General features: G+C 42.2%; 1 protein-coding gene across 6 annotated transcripts in view; it reads left to right on the forward strand.

Annotated features, from left to right (window-relative positions):
• Positions 1-13,091, forward strand: part of STRADA (STE20 related adaptor alpha) — a 43,506-nt gene that overhangs the window by 12,171 nt on the left and 18,244 nt on the right. For 2 of the 6 annotated variants that reach the window (XM_012497580.2, XM_030799310.1), the window contains exons 2-4: positions 4,901-4,980; positions 6,625-6,682; positions 10,625-10,653. In XM_012497580.2, the coding sequence (XP_012353034.2) occupies positions 4,945-4,980; positions 6,625-6,682; positions 10,625-10,653 (123 nt within the window). In that variant the 5' untranslated portion in view covers positions 4,901-4,944. Of the gene's footprint in view, positions 1-4,900; positions 6,683-10,624; positions 10,654-13,091 lie in introns of all 6 variants that reach the window. The other 4 variants (XM_030799311.1, XM_012497585.2, XM_030799312.1 and 1 more) reach the window with 4 other exon arrangements.

Genomic DNA, 13,091 nt, shown 5'->3' on the forward strand with positions numbered 1-13,091 from the left:
GAGGAACTGAATTTTTTTTTTTTTTTTTTTTTAGACAGGATGTCTCTCTGTCACCCAGGCTGGAGTATGGTGGTACAATAACAGCTCATCAGACCCTTGACCTCCCAGGCTCAAGTGATCCTCTCACCTCAGCCTCCCAAGTAGCTAAGAGTATAGGCACCACACCTGACTAATTTTTTTTTTTTTGGCCAGTGGTGGGGTGGGGGTAGAGACAGGGTCACACTATGTTGCCCAGGCTAGTCTTGAATTCCTGGGCTCAAGTGATCTTCCCCACTTGGCCTCTCAAAGTGCTGGGATTACAGGTATGAGCTCCCACACCAGCCACAGTAACTGAAATTTTAATTTTATTTATTACAAATTCAGATGTAAGTTTAACCACATTTGGCTAGTGGTAGCTATAATAGACAGTGACACTATAGGAAATATCATTGTAACTGAATTTCTACATAAATTTTCCTTAGGGCAAAATTCTACAAGTGGAAAAACAGCAAGGTATATTCATATTTTATTTATTTTATTTTTTTTTGAGACAAAGTCTCGCTCTTGTTCCCTAGGCTGGAGTGCAATGGTGCGATCTCGGCTCACTGCAACCTCCACCTCCCAGGTTCAAGCGATTCTCCTGCCTCAGCCTCCCAAGCAGCTGGGATTACAGGCACCTGCCACCACGCCCACCTAATTTTTGTATTTTTAGTAGAGATGGGGGTTTCACCATGTTGGCCAAGCTGGTGTTGAACTCTTGACCTCAGGTGATCCACCCACCTCAGCCTCCTAAAATGCTGGGATTACAGGCGTGAGCCACCACGCCCAGCCGGTATATTCATATTTTTAAGATTCTTACTATCCATTTAACTGGAGATTTTTAATCAGCTGTACATTTGAGGAACTATTCCAAGACATGATTAGAAAAGCAGAAAAGAGCCTGGAACTTACTCCATCTCTTTGCTCAGTGGTTCTCAATCTTGACAATGCAGGGCTTTTGTTGTTTTTGTGGTGAGGTGGGGGAGAATGGTGGTAGTTTTAGCAGCTAGAACTTTTAAAACTATATAGATGTCCAAGGCCCTCCCCAGACCTGCAGAATTAGAATTTTTAAAGGTGGATGTCTGAGCATCTATAGGTGTTTATAAATACACAAGTTAATTTGAAATACATTCTGTTTTAGGCCGGTAGGGTGGCTCACACCTGTAATCCCAGAACTTTGGGAGGCTGAGGCAGGTGGATAACTTGAGGTCAGGAGTTCAAGACCAACCTGGCTAACATGGTGAATCCCTGACTCTACTAAAAATACAAAAATTAGCCAGGGATGGTGTTGCACGCCTGTAGTCCCAGCTACTTGGGAGGCGGAGGCAGGAGAATCACTTGAACCTCTGAAGCAGAGGTTGCTGTGAGCCGAGATTGTGCCACTGCACTCTAACCTGGGCAATAGAATGAAACCCTGTATCATAAAAAAAAAGAAAGAAAATTTAATTTTATTTTTAAATTCCAAAATTTTTTGAGACCATAGAAACTTTTTTTGCAGATAAAAACATCTACGTGCCTCTTTACACTAATTTTCTCTTTCTATTGTAAACTACATGAGGATATGGACCTTTTTTCCTCTTAAATTTCTTTTGCATGATGCTTTGTGTTTAATACTATTAAATATGCATTCTAATCATGTTTTTTCAAATCTATATTTTTAAAATTTTACGACAAGATAAATGAGTGATTCTCAGCTGGGGTTGGAGAAGGAGCTTCTATAAGAATATCAGGGCTGGCCAGGCGCGGTGGCTCATGCCTGTAATCCTAGCACTTTGGGAGGCCAAGGCGGGCGGATCACAAGGTCAGGAGATCGAGATCATCTTGGCCAACATGGTGAAACCCCACCTCTACTAAAAAAATACAAAAAATTAGCTGGGTGTGGTGGCGCATGCCTGTAATCCCAGCTACTGGGGAGGCTGAGGCAGGGGAATTGCTTGAACCCAGGAGGCGGAGGTTGCAGTGAGCTGAGATCATGCCACTGCACTCCAGCCTGGTGACACAGCCAGACTCCGTCTCAAAAAAAAAAAGGAAAGAATATCAGGGCCGGGTGCAGTGAGTCACGCCTGTAATCCCAGCACTTTGGAAGGCTGAGGCGGGCAGATCACGAGGTCAGGAGATTGAGACCATCCTGGCCAACATGGTGGAACCCCGTCTCTATTAAAAATATAAAACTAAGCAGGGCATGGCAGCACAAGCTTGTCACCCCAGCTACTCGGGAGGATGAGGCAGGAGAATCGCTGGAACCCGGGAGTCGGAGGTTGCAGTGAGCCAAGATCGCCGCTGTACTCCAGCCTGGCAACAGAGCAAGACTCTGTCTCAAAAAAAAAAATATCAGGGTAGGGCCAGGCATGGTGGCTCACACCTGTAATCCTAGCACTTTGGGAGGCTGAGGCAGACAGATTGCCTGAGCTCAAGAGTTTGAGACCAGGCGCAGTGGCTCGCGCCTGTAATCCCAGCACTTTGGGAGGCTGAGATGGGTGGATCACCTAAGATCAAGGGTTCGAGACCAGCCTGGCCAACATAGTGAAACCTTGTCTCTACTAAAAATACAAAAAAATTAGCCAGGCGTAATGGTGCGCGCACCTGTAGTCCCAGTAACTCGGGAGGCTGAAGCAAGAGAATCACTTGAACCTGGGAGGCAGGGGTTGCAGTGAGCCAGGATCGCACCACCGCACTCCAGCCTGGGCAACATGGCAAAGCCCCGTCTCTACAAAAAATACAAAAATTAGGCATGTACCTGTAGTTCCAGCTACTCAGGAGGCTGAGGTGGGAGGATGGTTGGAGCCCTGGAGGCAGAGGTTGCAGTGAGCAGAGATCGCATCACTGCACTCCAGACTGGTTGACAGAGCCAGACCCTGCCTCAAAAAAAAAAAAAAAAAAAAAAAAAAAAAAGTCAACTAAGTGCAACTGGCCTAAAAAGCAGTTAGTCCAGATTGTAGCAGGAGACTGGAGGGCCCTATGAAGGCAACTTCCAGGAGAAAATTGAAATTGATAGGTTTGAGGGTATGGAAAAATATATGGATAAGGCAAATAGCAGAGATGTTGGCATATTTGTAAAAAAAAAATAGCTATATGGGAAACCAAGCAAGTGAACAAATGAGGCAGTTATTAACTCTAGGAAAAAATAGGTGTATAAGGAAAGAGAGACATTGTCTGGGCACAGTGGCTCATCCCTTATATAATCCCAGCACTTTGGGAGGCCGAGGTGGGTGGATCACCTGAAGTCAGGAGTTCGAGACTAGCCTGGCCAACATGGTGAAACCCCATCTCTACTAAATACAAAAATCAGTCAGGCATGGTGGCAGGCACCTGTTATCCCAGCTACTCGGGAGGCTAGGGCAGGAGAATCACTTGAACTGGGAGGTGGAGGTTGCAGTGAGTCAAGATCATCGTGCAACTGCACTCCAGCCTGGGCAACAAGAGGGAAACTCCATCTCAAAAAAAAAAAAAAGAAAAGAGACATGGTTTTGTTGTTGTTGTTGTTGTTTTTTGTTTGTTTTTGTTTTTGTTTGTTTTGAGATGGAGTCTAGCTCTGTCACCCAGGCTGGAGTGCAGTGGCGTGATCTTGGCTCACTGCAACCTCTGCCTCCCGGCTTCAAGCAATTCTTCTTTCTCAGCCTCTTGAGTAGCTGGGACTACAGGCACCCGCCACCACACCTGGCTAATTTTTTTGTGTATTTTTAGTAGAGACAGGGTTTTACCATGTTGGTCAGGCTAGTCTCGAACTCCTGACCTCAAGTGATCCACCCACCTCGGCCTCCCAAAGTGCTGGGTGTACAGGCTTGAGCCACCAGGCCTGGCAGAGACATAGTTATTTCTATTTGCCTCAGCTCTGAACCATATTTGCATAGTCATAATAATATAAATGTGGACTATTGATTTAACCAAATTATGCCAGAGCTGTGTTGGTAGAATGAGAGCAGGAGATACAGTGGAAGATGATGATGTAAGAAGCTTCGTCTTCATCTACCAGAGTAGGAAGTTAAAACTGGCTGACTCTGGGTACATTGCCTGTGAGTTAGCCCTGCTCTGCAAGAGCAGTAAAGAAAATTTAAAAAGTCTAAAATTAAGTCATACCCATATAAACATTGTTTAAGAATAATTATTAAAAAGCAGGATAACACTGTGCATGGTGGTTCACGTGGTAACCCCCGCACTTTGGGAGGCCAAGATGGGAGGATCGCTTGAGTCCAGGAGTTCCAGACCAGCCTAGGCCACATAGAGAGACCCTGTCTCTACAAAAAGTAAATAAATAAAAAGCAGGATAACCACGGAAAATAACTGAAGGTAATTGCTTCTGGGAAAAGGTTAGTGGGGAATTAAGTCAAGAGAAATTTAGGAATTAATTTAAAACCATATAATAACAAATTTCTCTTTCTACAGAAATCAATTTTTTTTTTTTTTTTGGAGACAGTCTCACTCTGTCACCCAGGCTGGAATGCAATGGCATGATCTCGGCTCACTGCAATCTCCATCTCCTGGGTTCAAACGATTCTTAAGTAGCTGGGATTATAGCCACCTGCCACCTTGCCTGGCTTTTTTTTTTTTTTTTTTTTTTTAATAGAGACGGGGTTTCACCATGTTGGCCAGGCTGGTCTCGAACTCTTGACCTCAGGTGATCCACCTGCCTCGGCCTCCCAAAGTGCTGGGATTACAGACATGAACCACCATGCCTGGCCAGAAATTACAGAATTTTATAATGTACTTGGCCAAAGTATATTCAGATTTATCATCAATTAAAGTTTCTCTAAACAAATCTAGCAATTTATAGGTGAAGTCCAGTGCTTTGAATGGTAGACCTGTAATAAGTTTTTGTTAATCAGAAGGTATTTCTCTATAAGGAGATTTTTGCTAACTCAACCTGTTTCTATTTTCCTTTTAGGTTTAAGTTTTTGAAACTGAAGTAGGTCTACACAGTAGGAACTCATGTCGTTTCTTGTAAGTAAACCAGAGCGAATTAGGGTGAGTGTTTTTCTATTCTTCTGGCTTTACTATTTTTGTTTTCTGAAAAGCAGTATGTTTTGGCAGATGTTGTAGGTGGTTTTCTATGTGAGGGTCGGATTGATACGGAAGTGAGGGATGTAGGAAGTAAGGCAGGTAGTGCAGCCTCCACTCCTGAGAAGAGTTTGCAGAGGCTGACCAGAGACACAAAATTTACCACTAGCTTGTCTGATAGAGAATAAATAAGAAGAAAGTGGCTTATTTCATGAATATCAGTCATACAACATTAAATGAGTCGATGATACTTTTCAGTGTAGATGTTTAACTGCTTATGACCCCCCGTGAGTTTGTGAGTTTTCAAAATCAAGTTGTAATTACTAGGACACTTTTTTCTAAGTAATATCATTAGTTTTAATTGAAGACTTTTTGAACATGAAAGATTTTATTATACTTCAAAACTTCATCAGATAAAATGACCTCAAAAACAATACTAGATTTAGCTTCTTTACAAATTCCCATTATTTCATGAGTTTCTTATTTTCTTTATTATCAAGTACCTAATTTCTAAATGCAGTTGTAATTATTTTAGAATTTTGTAACAGTGTATAAGTGCTATGATATATTATGAGTACACCACTTTCTTTACATTAAAGCATAATTTATGTTTTTTGATGCGGTGCATATAATTTATATGAAGTTTTAAATTTAGGATGTTACTTCTTTTTTGATTTGGAAAAAATGGTTATAGGTAAGGACAGAGAATGATGCTATAGTTCCAATTCACAGTCTGTATCATGCAACTTATTTCTGAATGTTACTTAATCTTTTTTCTAATGTTTATGCATATAAGAACAATTTATATTAGAAAGAGTAAACTTCACTGTTAATTAAGAGGAAAAAAGGAATCTCTCCATAGGCTGAACTCTGCCCAGTGGAAAGAATGTCCCCAAGCCAAAGTGTAACACCAGTCCTTAAGGGAAATACAATCTTGATTCCATTGCTTTTAAATATGAGCTCCTTGTCTGTTTCAACATAGCCTAATTCAGGTGAAACGAAACCACTGATCAGAATGACAGAAATCTAATACTCGTTTGAAATAGGCCAGTAAAGTGAGCCATAAATTGATCCTGCTAGTTTGATCTTACTAGTTTGGCCCTTGTGAACTTGGCAGAAAATGTAAGCAGCCATGTCTTTAGAACCCCTAGTGGATAAAGAATATACAACTTGTTGTGTGTCGTTTTACAAACTAACAGGGTCTTGTGAGTAACTACTGTTTCATCTCTGTTTTCTGTGTTATGAATTCCAGTAATAGTTTTCAAATTGACATCAGTGATCCAAGGCATCTGTAATGTAGAATGAGTAAGATGGAACCAATCAATATAGGGAAGGCAAAAACAGTCTCCATTATTACAGCCAGTACTATCTATTTCTCATCTGTCAAATTTAAGAATTATTCATCAATTAGGCAAAGAGGAGTAGAGAAAGGAATCTTGTTTTTAGTTCATTTCAAGATTCTGTTAAAAACTTTTCCATAGAAATGATTCCTAACTGTACTGCATGATTCTGTTTTCATAGTTGTGACTTTGTTTGTCTGTCTAAAGGTTGATAGCTAATTTGTTGTGGCTTGGAAGAAATACTAATTCTCTTTGGGGTTTTCCTCTTTAGCGGTGGGTCTCGGAAAAGTTCATTGTTGAGGGCTTAAGAGATTTGGAACTATTTGGAGGTAAGTACAGTATGGCATTTAGCCATCACTTCAGGATATAAAAATCACTACTGTTTTGTTGACTAAATCAATCTATAGCAATTGGCAATTCTAAGGGCAAATGTAACCTACAGTTGTTGGATTTCTTTGGTTCCTTTTTGAATTTATGGTTTCCTAAAGATTTGAAGACTAACCTGGCAATTTTCCTTGGCCTGTCTTGATTGTTAGAAAGCCAGTATTTACTTAAAAGCATATATGTTTTCTTCTGTCCAGGTGAAATACATATTTTTAAAGGAAGAAAACTATTTAAAAGTCTCTAGCCTTGATTTAAAAAATAATTGTCAAGACAAAGGAAGCAATGATATGAAAGTTCTGGTTTTACTGATGAATCTAGTTGACTCATTTTTTCATGGTAGAAATTATGAGACTTAAGAAAACTGAGGAAAAATCTTTCAGAGCAAAAATATGAACTTCCTGTTGTAAAACCTGACTGTTGATTTCAGAAGTAAACCTTGACAGGCCTAGGCATTACCCTTTGGCCATTTTCAAAGTGAGCCTTTTTGGGAACTGTCATCTTAATTTAGGGCAAAAAAAAATTATTTTCAATAAAAATAATAGTAGAGCCCCATTCTTTGTGTCTGAATACTAAGATACTCTTTTAGGATCCTATAGTTTAAGAAACAGATTACCGGCTGGGCGCGGTGGCTCACACCGGTAATCCCAGCACGTTGGGAGGCCAAGGCGGGCAGATTACGAGGTCAGGAGATCGAGACCATCCTGGCTAACACGGTGAAACCCCCTCTCTACTAAAAATATGAAACAATTAGCTGGGCGTGGTGGCGGGTGCCCGTAATCCCAGCTACTTGAGAGGCTGAGGCAGGAGAATGGCATGAACCCAGGAGGCGGAGCTTGCAATGAGCGGAGATCGCGCCACTGCACTCCAGCCTGGGTGACAGAGCTAGACTCCGTCTCAAAGAAAAAAAAAAGAAAGAAAGAAACAGATTATCAGGCCGGGCATGGCGGCTCATGCCTGTAATCCCAACACTTTGGGAGGCTGAGGCAGGCGGATCACTTGAGGTCAGGAATTCGGGACCAGCCAGGCCAGTGTGCGGAAACCCCATCTCTACTAAAAATACAAAAATTAGCTGGGCGTGGTGGCACGCACAGTAGTCCCAGGTACTCGGGAGGCTGAGGCAGAAGAATCGCTTGAACCCAGGAGGCAGAGGTTGCAGTGAGCCGAGATGGCGCCACTGCATTCCAGCCTGGGTGACAGAGCAAGACTCCGTCTCAGAAATAAAAATAAAAATAAAAAAATAAGATTATCGGCTGGGCACGGTGGCTCATGCCTGTAATCCCAGCACTTTGGGAGGCCGAGGCAGGCGGATCACCTGAGGTCAGGAGTTCAAGACCAGGCTGGCCAACGTGGTGAAACCACATCTCTACTAAAAATAGAAAAATTAGCCAGGCATGGTGGCGCAGACCTGTGGTCCCAGCTACTAGGGAGACTGAAGCAGGAGAATGGCTTGAACTCGGGAGGTGGAGGTTGCAGTGAGCCAAGATCACACCACTGCACCCCAGCCTGGGCGACAGAGCAAGGCTGAGTTTTTGGGACTCCGTCTCAAAAAATAAAATAAGAAGTAAATTTAAAAAACAGATTATCAGATTGAGTACATTGGTTAGCTGATCCAAAATACCCCCAGATAGGTTTTTTTGGTGTTGTTTTGTTTTGTTGTTGTTTTGTTTTGAGACAGAGTCTTGCTCTGTCGCTCAAGCTGGAGTGCAGTGGCACGATCTCGGCTCACCGCAACCTCCGCCTCCCGGGTTCAAATGATTCTCCTGCCTCAGCCCTCCTGAGTAGCTGGGATTACAGGAGCACACCACCATGCCTGGCTAAATTTTTTTTTGTATTTTTAGTAGGGACGGGGTTTCACTTTGGGAGGCCCAGGTGGGCGGATCACGAGGTCAGGGATAGGTTTAAGTAATTGAAAACTCAAACTTGTTAGTTACTAGGTGGTACCTATTAATTTATTTTCCCTAACACATCTCAAAGAATTTCTGGACTAGTAATATTTGTGAACTTTGTCAAAGTGTTATGTTTTAGACAAATGGGAGTTTAGAAAAATGATGAGTTCTTTATATTTTAGTTGGAAAGAATTAGTTAGATGCACAGTAAAGGAAAGGCTAGTGGAACAAAAATACCACATTCTGTTCCTGTTCTCATTTTCTTCCCATCATTAATGGGAATAAAATGGTTTAAAAGTAAACAATGAGGCCGGGCACGGTGGCTCATGCCTGTAATCCCAGCACTTTGGGAGGCCGAGGCAGGCGGATCACAAGGTCAGGAGTTCAAGACCAGCCTGGCCAATATGGTAAAAACCCCATCTCTACTAAAAAGACAAAAAAAGGCTGGGCGTGGTGGCTCACGCTTGTAATCCCAGCACTTTGGGAGGCTGAGGCGGGTGGATCACGAGGTCATGAGATCGAGACCACGGTGAAACCCCGTCTCTACTAAAAATACAAAAAATTAGCCGGGTGTGGTGGCGGGCACCTGTAGTCCCAGCTACTCGGAGAGGCTGAGGCAGGAGAATGGCGTGAACCCGGGAGGCGGAGCTTGCAGTGAGCCGAGATTGCGCCACTGCACTCCAGCCTGGGCGACAGAGCGAGACTCCGTCTCAAAAAAAAAAAAAAAAAAATGAAAAGACAAAAAAAGATAGTCAGCATGGTGGCGCACGCCTGTAATCCCAGCTACTCAGGAGGCTGAGGCAGGAGAATTGCCAAGATCGCACCACTGCACTCCAGCCTGGGCGACAGAGGGAGACTCCGTCTCAAAAAAAAAAAAAAAAAAAATTAGGCCGGGCATGGTGGCTCACGCCTGTAATCCCAGCACTTTGGGAGGCCGAGGCAGGCAGATCACCTGAAGTCAGGAGTTGGAGACCAGCCTGGCCAATATGGCAAAACCCCATCTCTACTAAAAATATAAAAATTAGCCAGGCATGGTGGCAGGCACCTGTAATCCCAGCTACTTGGGAGGCTGAGGCAGGAGAATCGTTTGAACCCAGGAGGCGGAGGTTGCAGTGAGCCAAGATCACACCACTGCACTCCAGCCTAGGGGATAAAGCAAGACTCTGCCTCCAAAAAAAAAAAAAAAAAAAAGAAGAAAGCATTTTCCTTGGTAACTAGACTTTTCTGATTTTGTAGTTTAAGTTATTTAGAATTGTATAATTTGATTAGAAATGTATAATCACTCCAATATTTTACAGTTAAAAATTTTCAGTTTGGTGATTTTTATCACTTTTACCGAATAGAGAAGGTCAAAAGCACATACAGAATTTGACTTAAGAACAGAAAGTTATTTCAGTTGTCCTTTGTTTTGTTCATTTTCACTAGGACTAGTAGAGGGCCAAAATGCCTTTGCTTTATTTACATTTAGAATCAAATCTATCTGACTTTAGAGAATCAGGTTGGGTAATGGTCCTTCATACACATGTTGCTATATTAAAACTTTTTGCCCTTTTTTGAAAAAACATGTTTTCTGGTTCCCACACTCACTGGGAAATGGCCAACCATCTCTGTAACTTCTGTAACTATATAATGAATTGTTTATTCACAAAGTATAAGGAACTGGCCTATTCATAATAACATTGTGTGTTGATGCCAAGTAAATATTATGACCAGAAATGTAAGAGTTGAGTTCTATCCAGTAAAGAATACCCATAGAGTAGTAGCCTTGCCACCTTTTGAAGAACCATAGATCCATGGTTAAAGCCCTATCTCTCTGCAGCATTTTTACTGTGGATCTATGTGTGTGTGTTTGTATGTAGCCCCGCAGGCACTTTTTGCTGTAATGACTCTTAAGTGGTTTCTATTAATAAATGTAGTCCTAAGTACAGTAATTGCTGTTCTGAATGTGGGTGTGTCTTCTGCTAAAACACAAAATGCCAACAATCAATTTCTCTACCCCAGAGCAGCCTCCGGGTGACACTCGGAGAAAAGTAAGTGACTTCCTAGGCCCTAGCACTATGGCTGTTGCATGGAGATGACTTCTTGTGGAAGTTTGTGTGTTTTGTTGGCTTATCATTTTATGTTTCTGCTTATCTGTCACTGAGCTTTATTTGTAGTGTGATTTTTGTACTTGTGGAGATTCAGGTTTCACCCTGGAAAGATTTGGATGTGTAGTCTGAAAACTGAAAAAAGTCTCAGGTACTTTTTGTCTCTTCTGGGGATTAAGGTCTCCTCCCCTCCCCAGCCCTGCCAATCGACCACCACCCCTTCCCCCAAAAAAGTAAGTTTCAACAATCAGAAATATGGTTATTGTTTAGTGACTAATGATATTAAATTTTCCGTCCTTAGTCTATTAATAATAGATTTTAGTCCACAGAGATAATACAGATCTCTGTCTAGATAATAAGACAGGACCTTAAATCTCTTACCTTAAAAACAAAAGCAAAATTAAAAAGTATAAAGCAGAACATTTACTTTTTTCATTGGTGAAAGCTGCAAGATTCTTACCCTGTTTCTTTCTCTCCTAGTTTATTTTACTTAAATAGCACCAGATGTGCACAATGTACCAAGCTATTTTGGAATATATGAATCAGTGTCTTATAAGGAGAGAGGATAAGAACCTTTCCTACCTAGACTTCTGACTCTGTTCAGATTGCAGACATTTGCAGCTTCTGCAGCAGACCCAAGGTTGAGTGAAGGACAATGATGTTGACTGGGAATTTCTGAGTAAAGCTTTGGCTGTGCTTATGTCATCTGCTAATCAGGAGCACCTCTCTATCAGATCCAAATGCTTTCCAATCTGGAGACCAAAAACGTTCCCTATAGGCTCAGTTAGCTATTTTTCTAGAATGCAATGGCAATTACATATAATTTTTATATTTTTACAGCTGCTGATGTTATATCAAAAGTTATCCTGTGTGAAACCTGTGGGAAGTTGAATGTGTTTATTTGGTAGCATTTTGTGAATATTGTCTTTGTATGCTTTACTGTATTTTGTTTTAAACTCTTTAAACATAGTTATTTTATGGTCATTTCTGGATATCAGCTGCTTATTTATTTTTCAAATGCTTCAAAATGAATAAAATGCATTTCATGGTGGGGGAAACTAAGAAAACACTTTGACAGAATTAGTTCCTTTCTATGAGCAATTGGAGATTATTACATTGCACTAATTAAACTATGCCATACTGCATTTAAAGAGAATGGGCTAAATATTTCATTCTTTTTATCTGAGTTTAGACCTGTTCTAAAACTGAAACAGTGTGATGAACTAACCTGCCTTTCTTGTGGCAATGTCAGATGAGGTAGACTTCTTCCCTTCAAAATATTGCCTGTTTCCTTGTTTGTTTGTTTGTTTGTTTTCCTAAATGAAGTTTGGTCTCTCTTTGAGTTCGGACCTATACAATATCCACAAAGTAGAAGGCCTCTGTATTAGAATCATTCCTAGTGAGCTGGGGACAGAGCAGTTGCTATCACTGGACTAGTTCATTTTATGCAATTCCAGATTGCCTGTGAGCTCATATTGCCAGTTTCATAAAGAACTTTCTTTTCTTTTTTTTTTTTTTTTTTTCTTTTTTCAGACCGAGTCTCACTCTGTTGCCCAGGCTGGAGTGCAGTGGTGCGATCTCAGCTTACTGCAACCTCTGCCTCCTGGGTTCAAGCAATTCTCCTGCCTCAACCTCCCGAGTAGCTGGGATTACAGGCATGTGCCACCACACCCAGCTAATTTTTATATTTTTAGTAGAAACAGCATTTCACTATGTTGGCTGATCTCAAACTCCTGACCTCAAGTGATCTACCTGACTCAGCCTCCCAAAGTGCTGGTATTACAGGCGTGAGCCACCATGCCCAGTCAAGAACTTTTTTTTTTTTTTTTGCGATGGCGTCTCACTCTGTTGCCCAGGCTGGAGTGCAATGGTGTGATCTCGGCTCACTGCAACCTCCACCTCCCGGGTTCAAGCGATTCTCCTGCCTCAGCCTCCCGAGTAGCTGGGACTACAGGCATCCACCACCACGCCCAGCTAATGTTTATACTTTTAAAAGAGACGGGGTTTCACCATGTTGGCCAGGATGGTCTCAATCTCTTGACCTTGTGATCCGCCTGCCTCGGCCTCCCAAAGTGCTGGGATTACAGGCTTGAGCCACCGCGCCTGGTCGGAGCTTCACTTTTGTTGCCCAGGCTGGAGTGCAATGGTGCAATCTCGGCTCACTGCAACGTCTGCCTCCTGGGTTCAAGCGATTCTCCTTCCTCAGCCTCCCAAGTAGCTGGGATTACAGACATGTGCCACCACACCCAGCTAATTTTTTGTATTCAGTAGAGACAGGGTTTCACCATGTTGGTCAGGCTGGACTCAAACTCCTGACCTCAGATGATCCACCTGCCTTAGCCTCCCAAAGTGCTAGGATTACAGGCGTGAGCCACCTTGCC

The sequence above is a fragment of the Nomascus leucogenys genome, chromosome 19 (assembly GCF_006542625.1).
Source record: "Nomascus leucogenys isolate Asia chromosome 19, Asia_NLE_v1, whole genome shotgun sequence".
NCBI lineage: Eukaryota > Metazoa > Chordata > Mammalia > Primates > Hylobatidae > Nomascus > Nomascus leucogenys.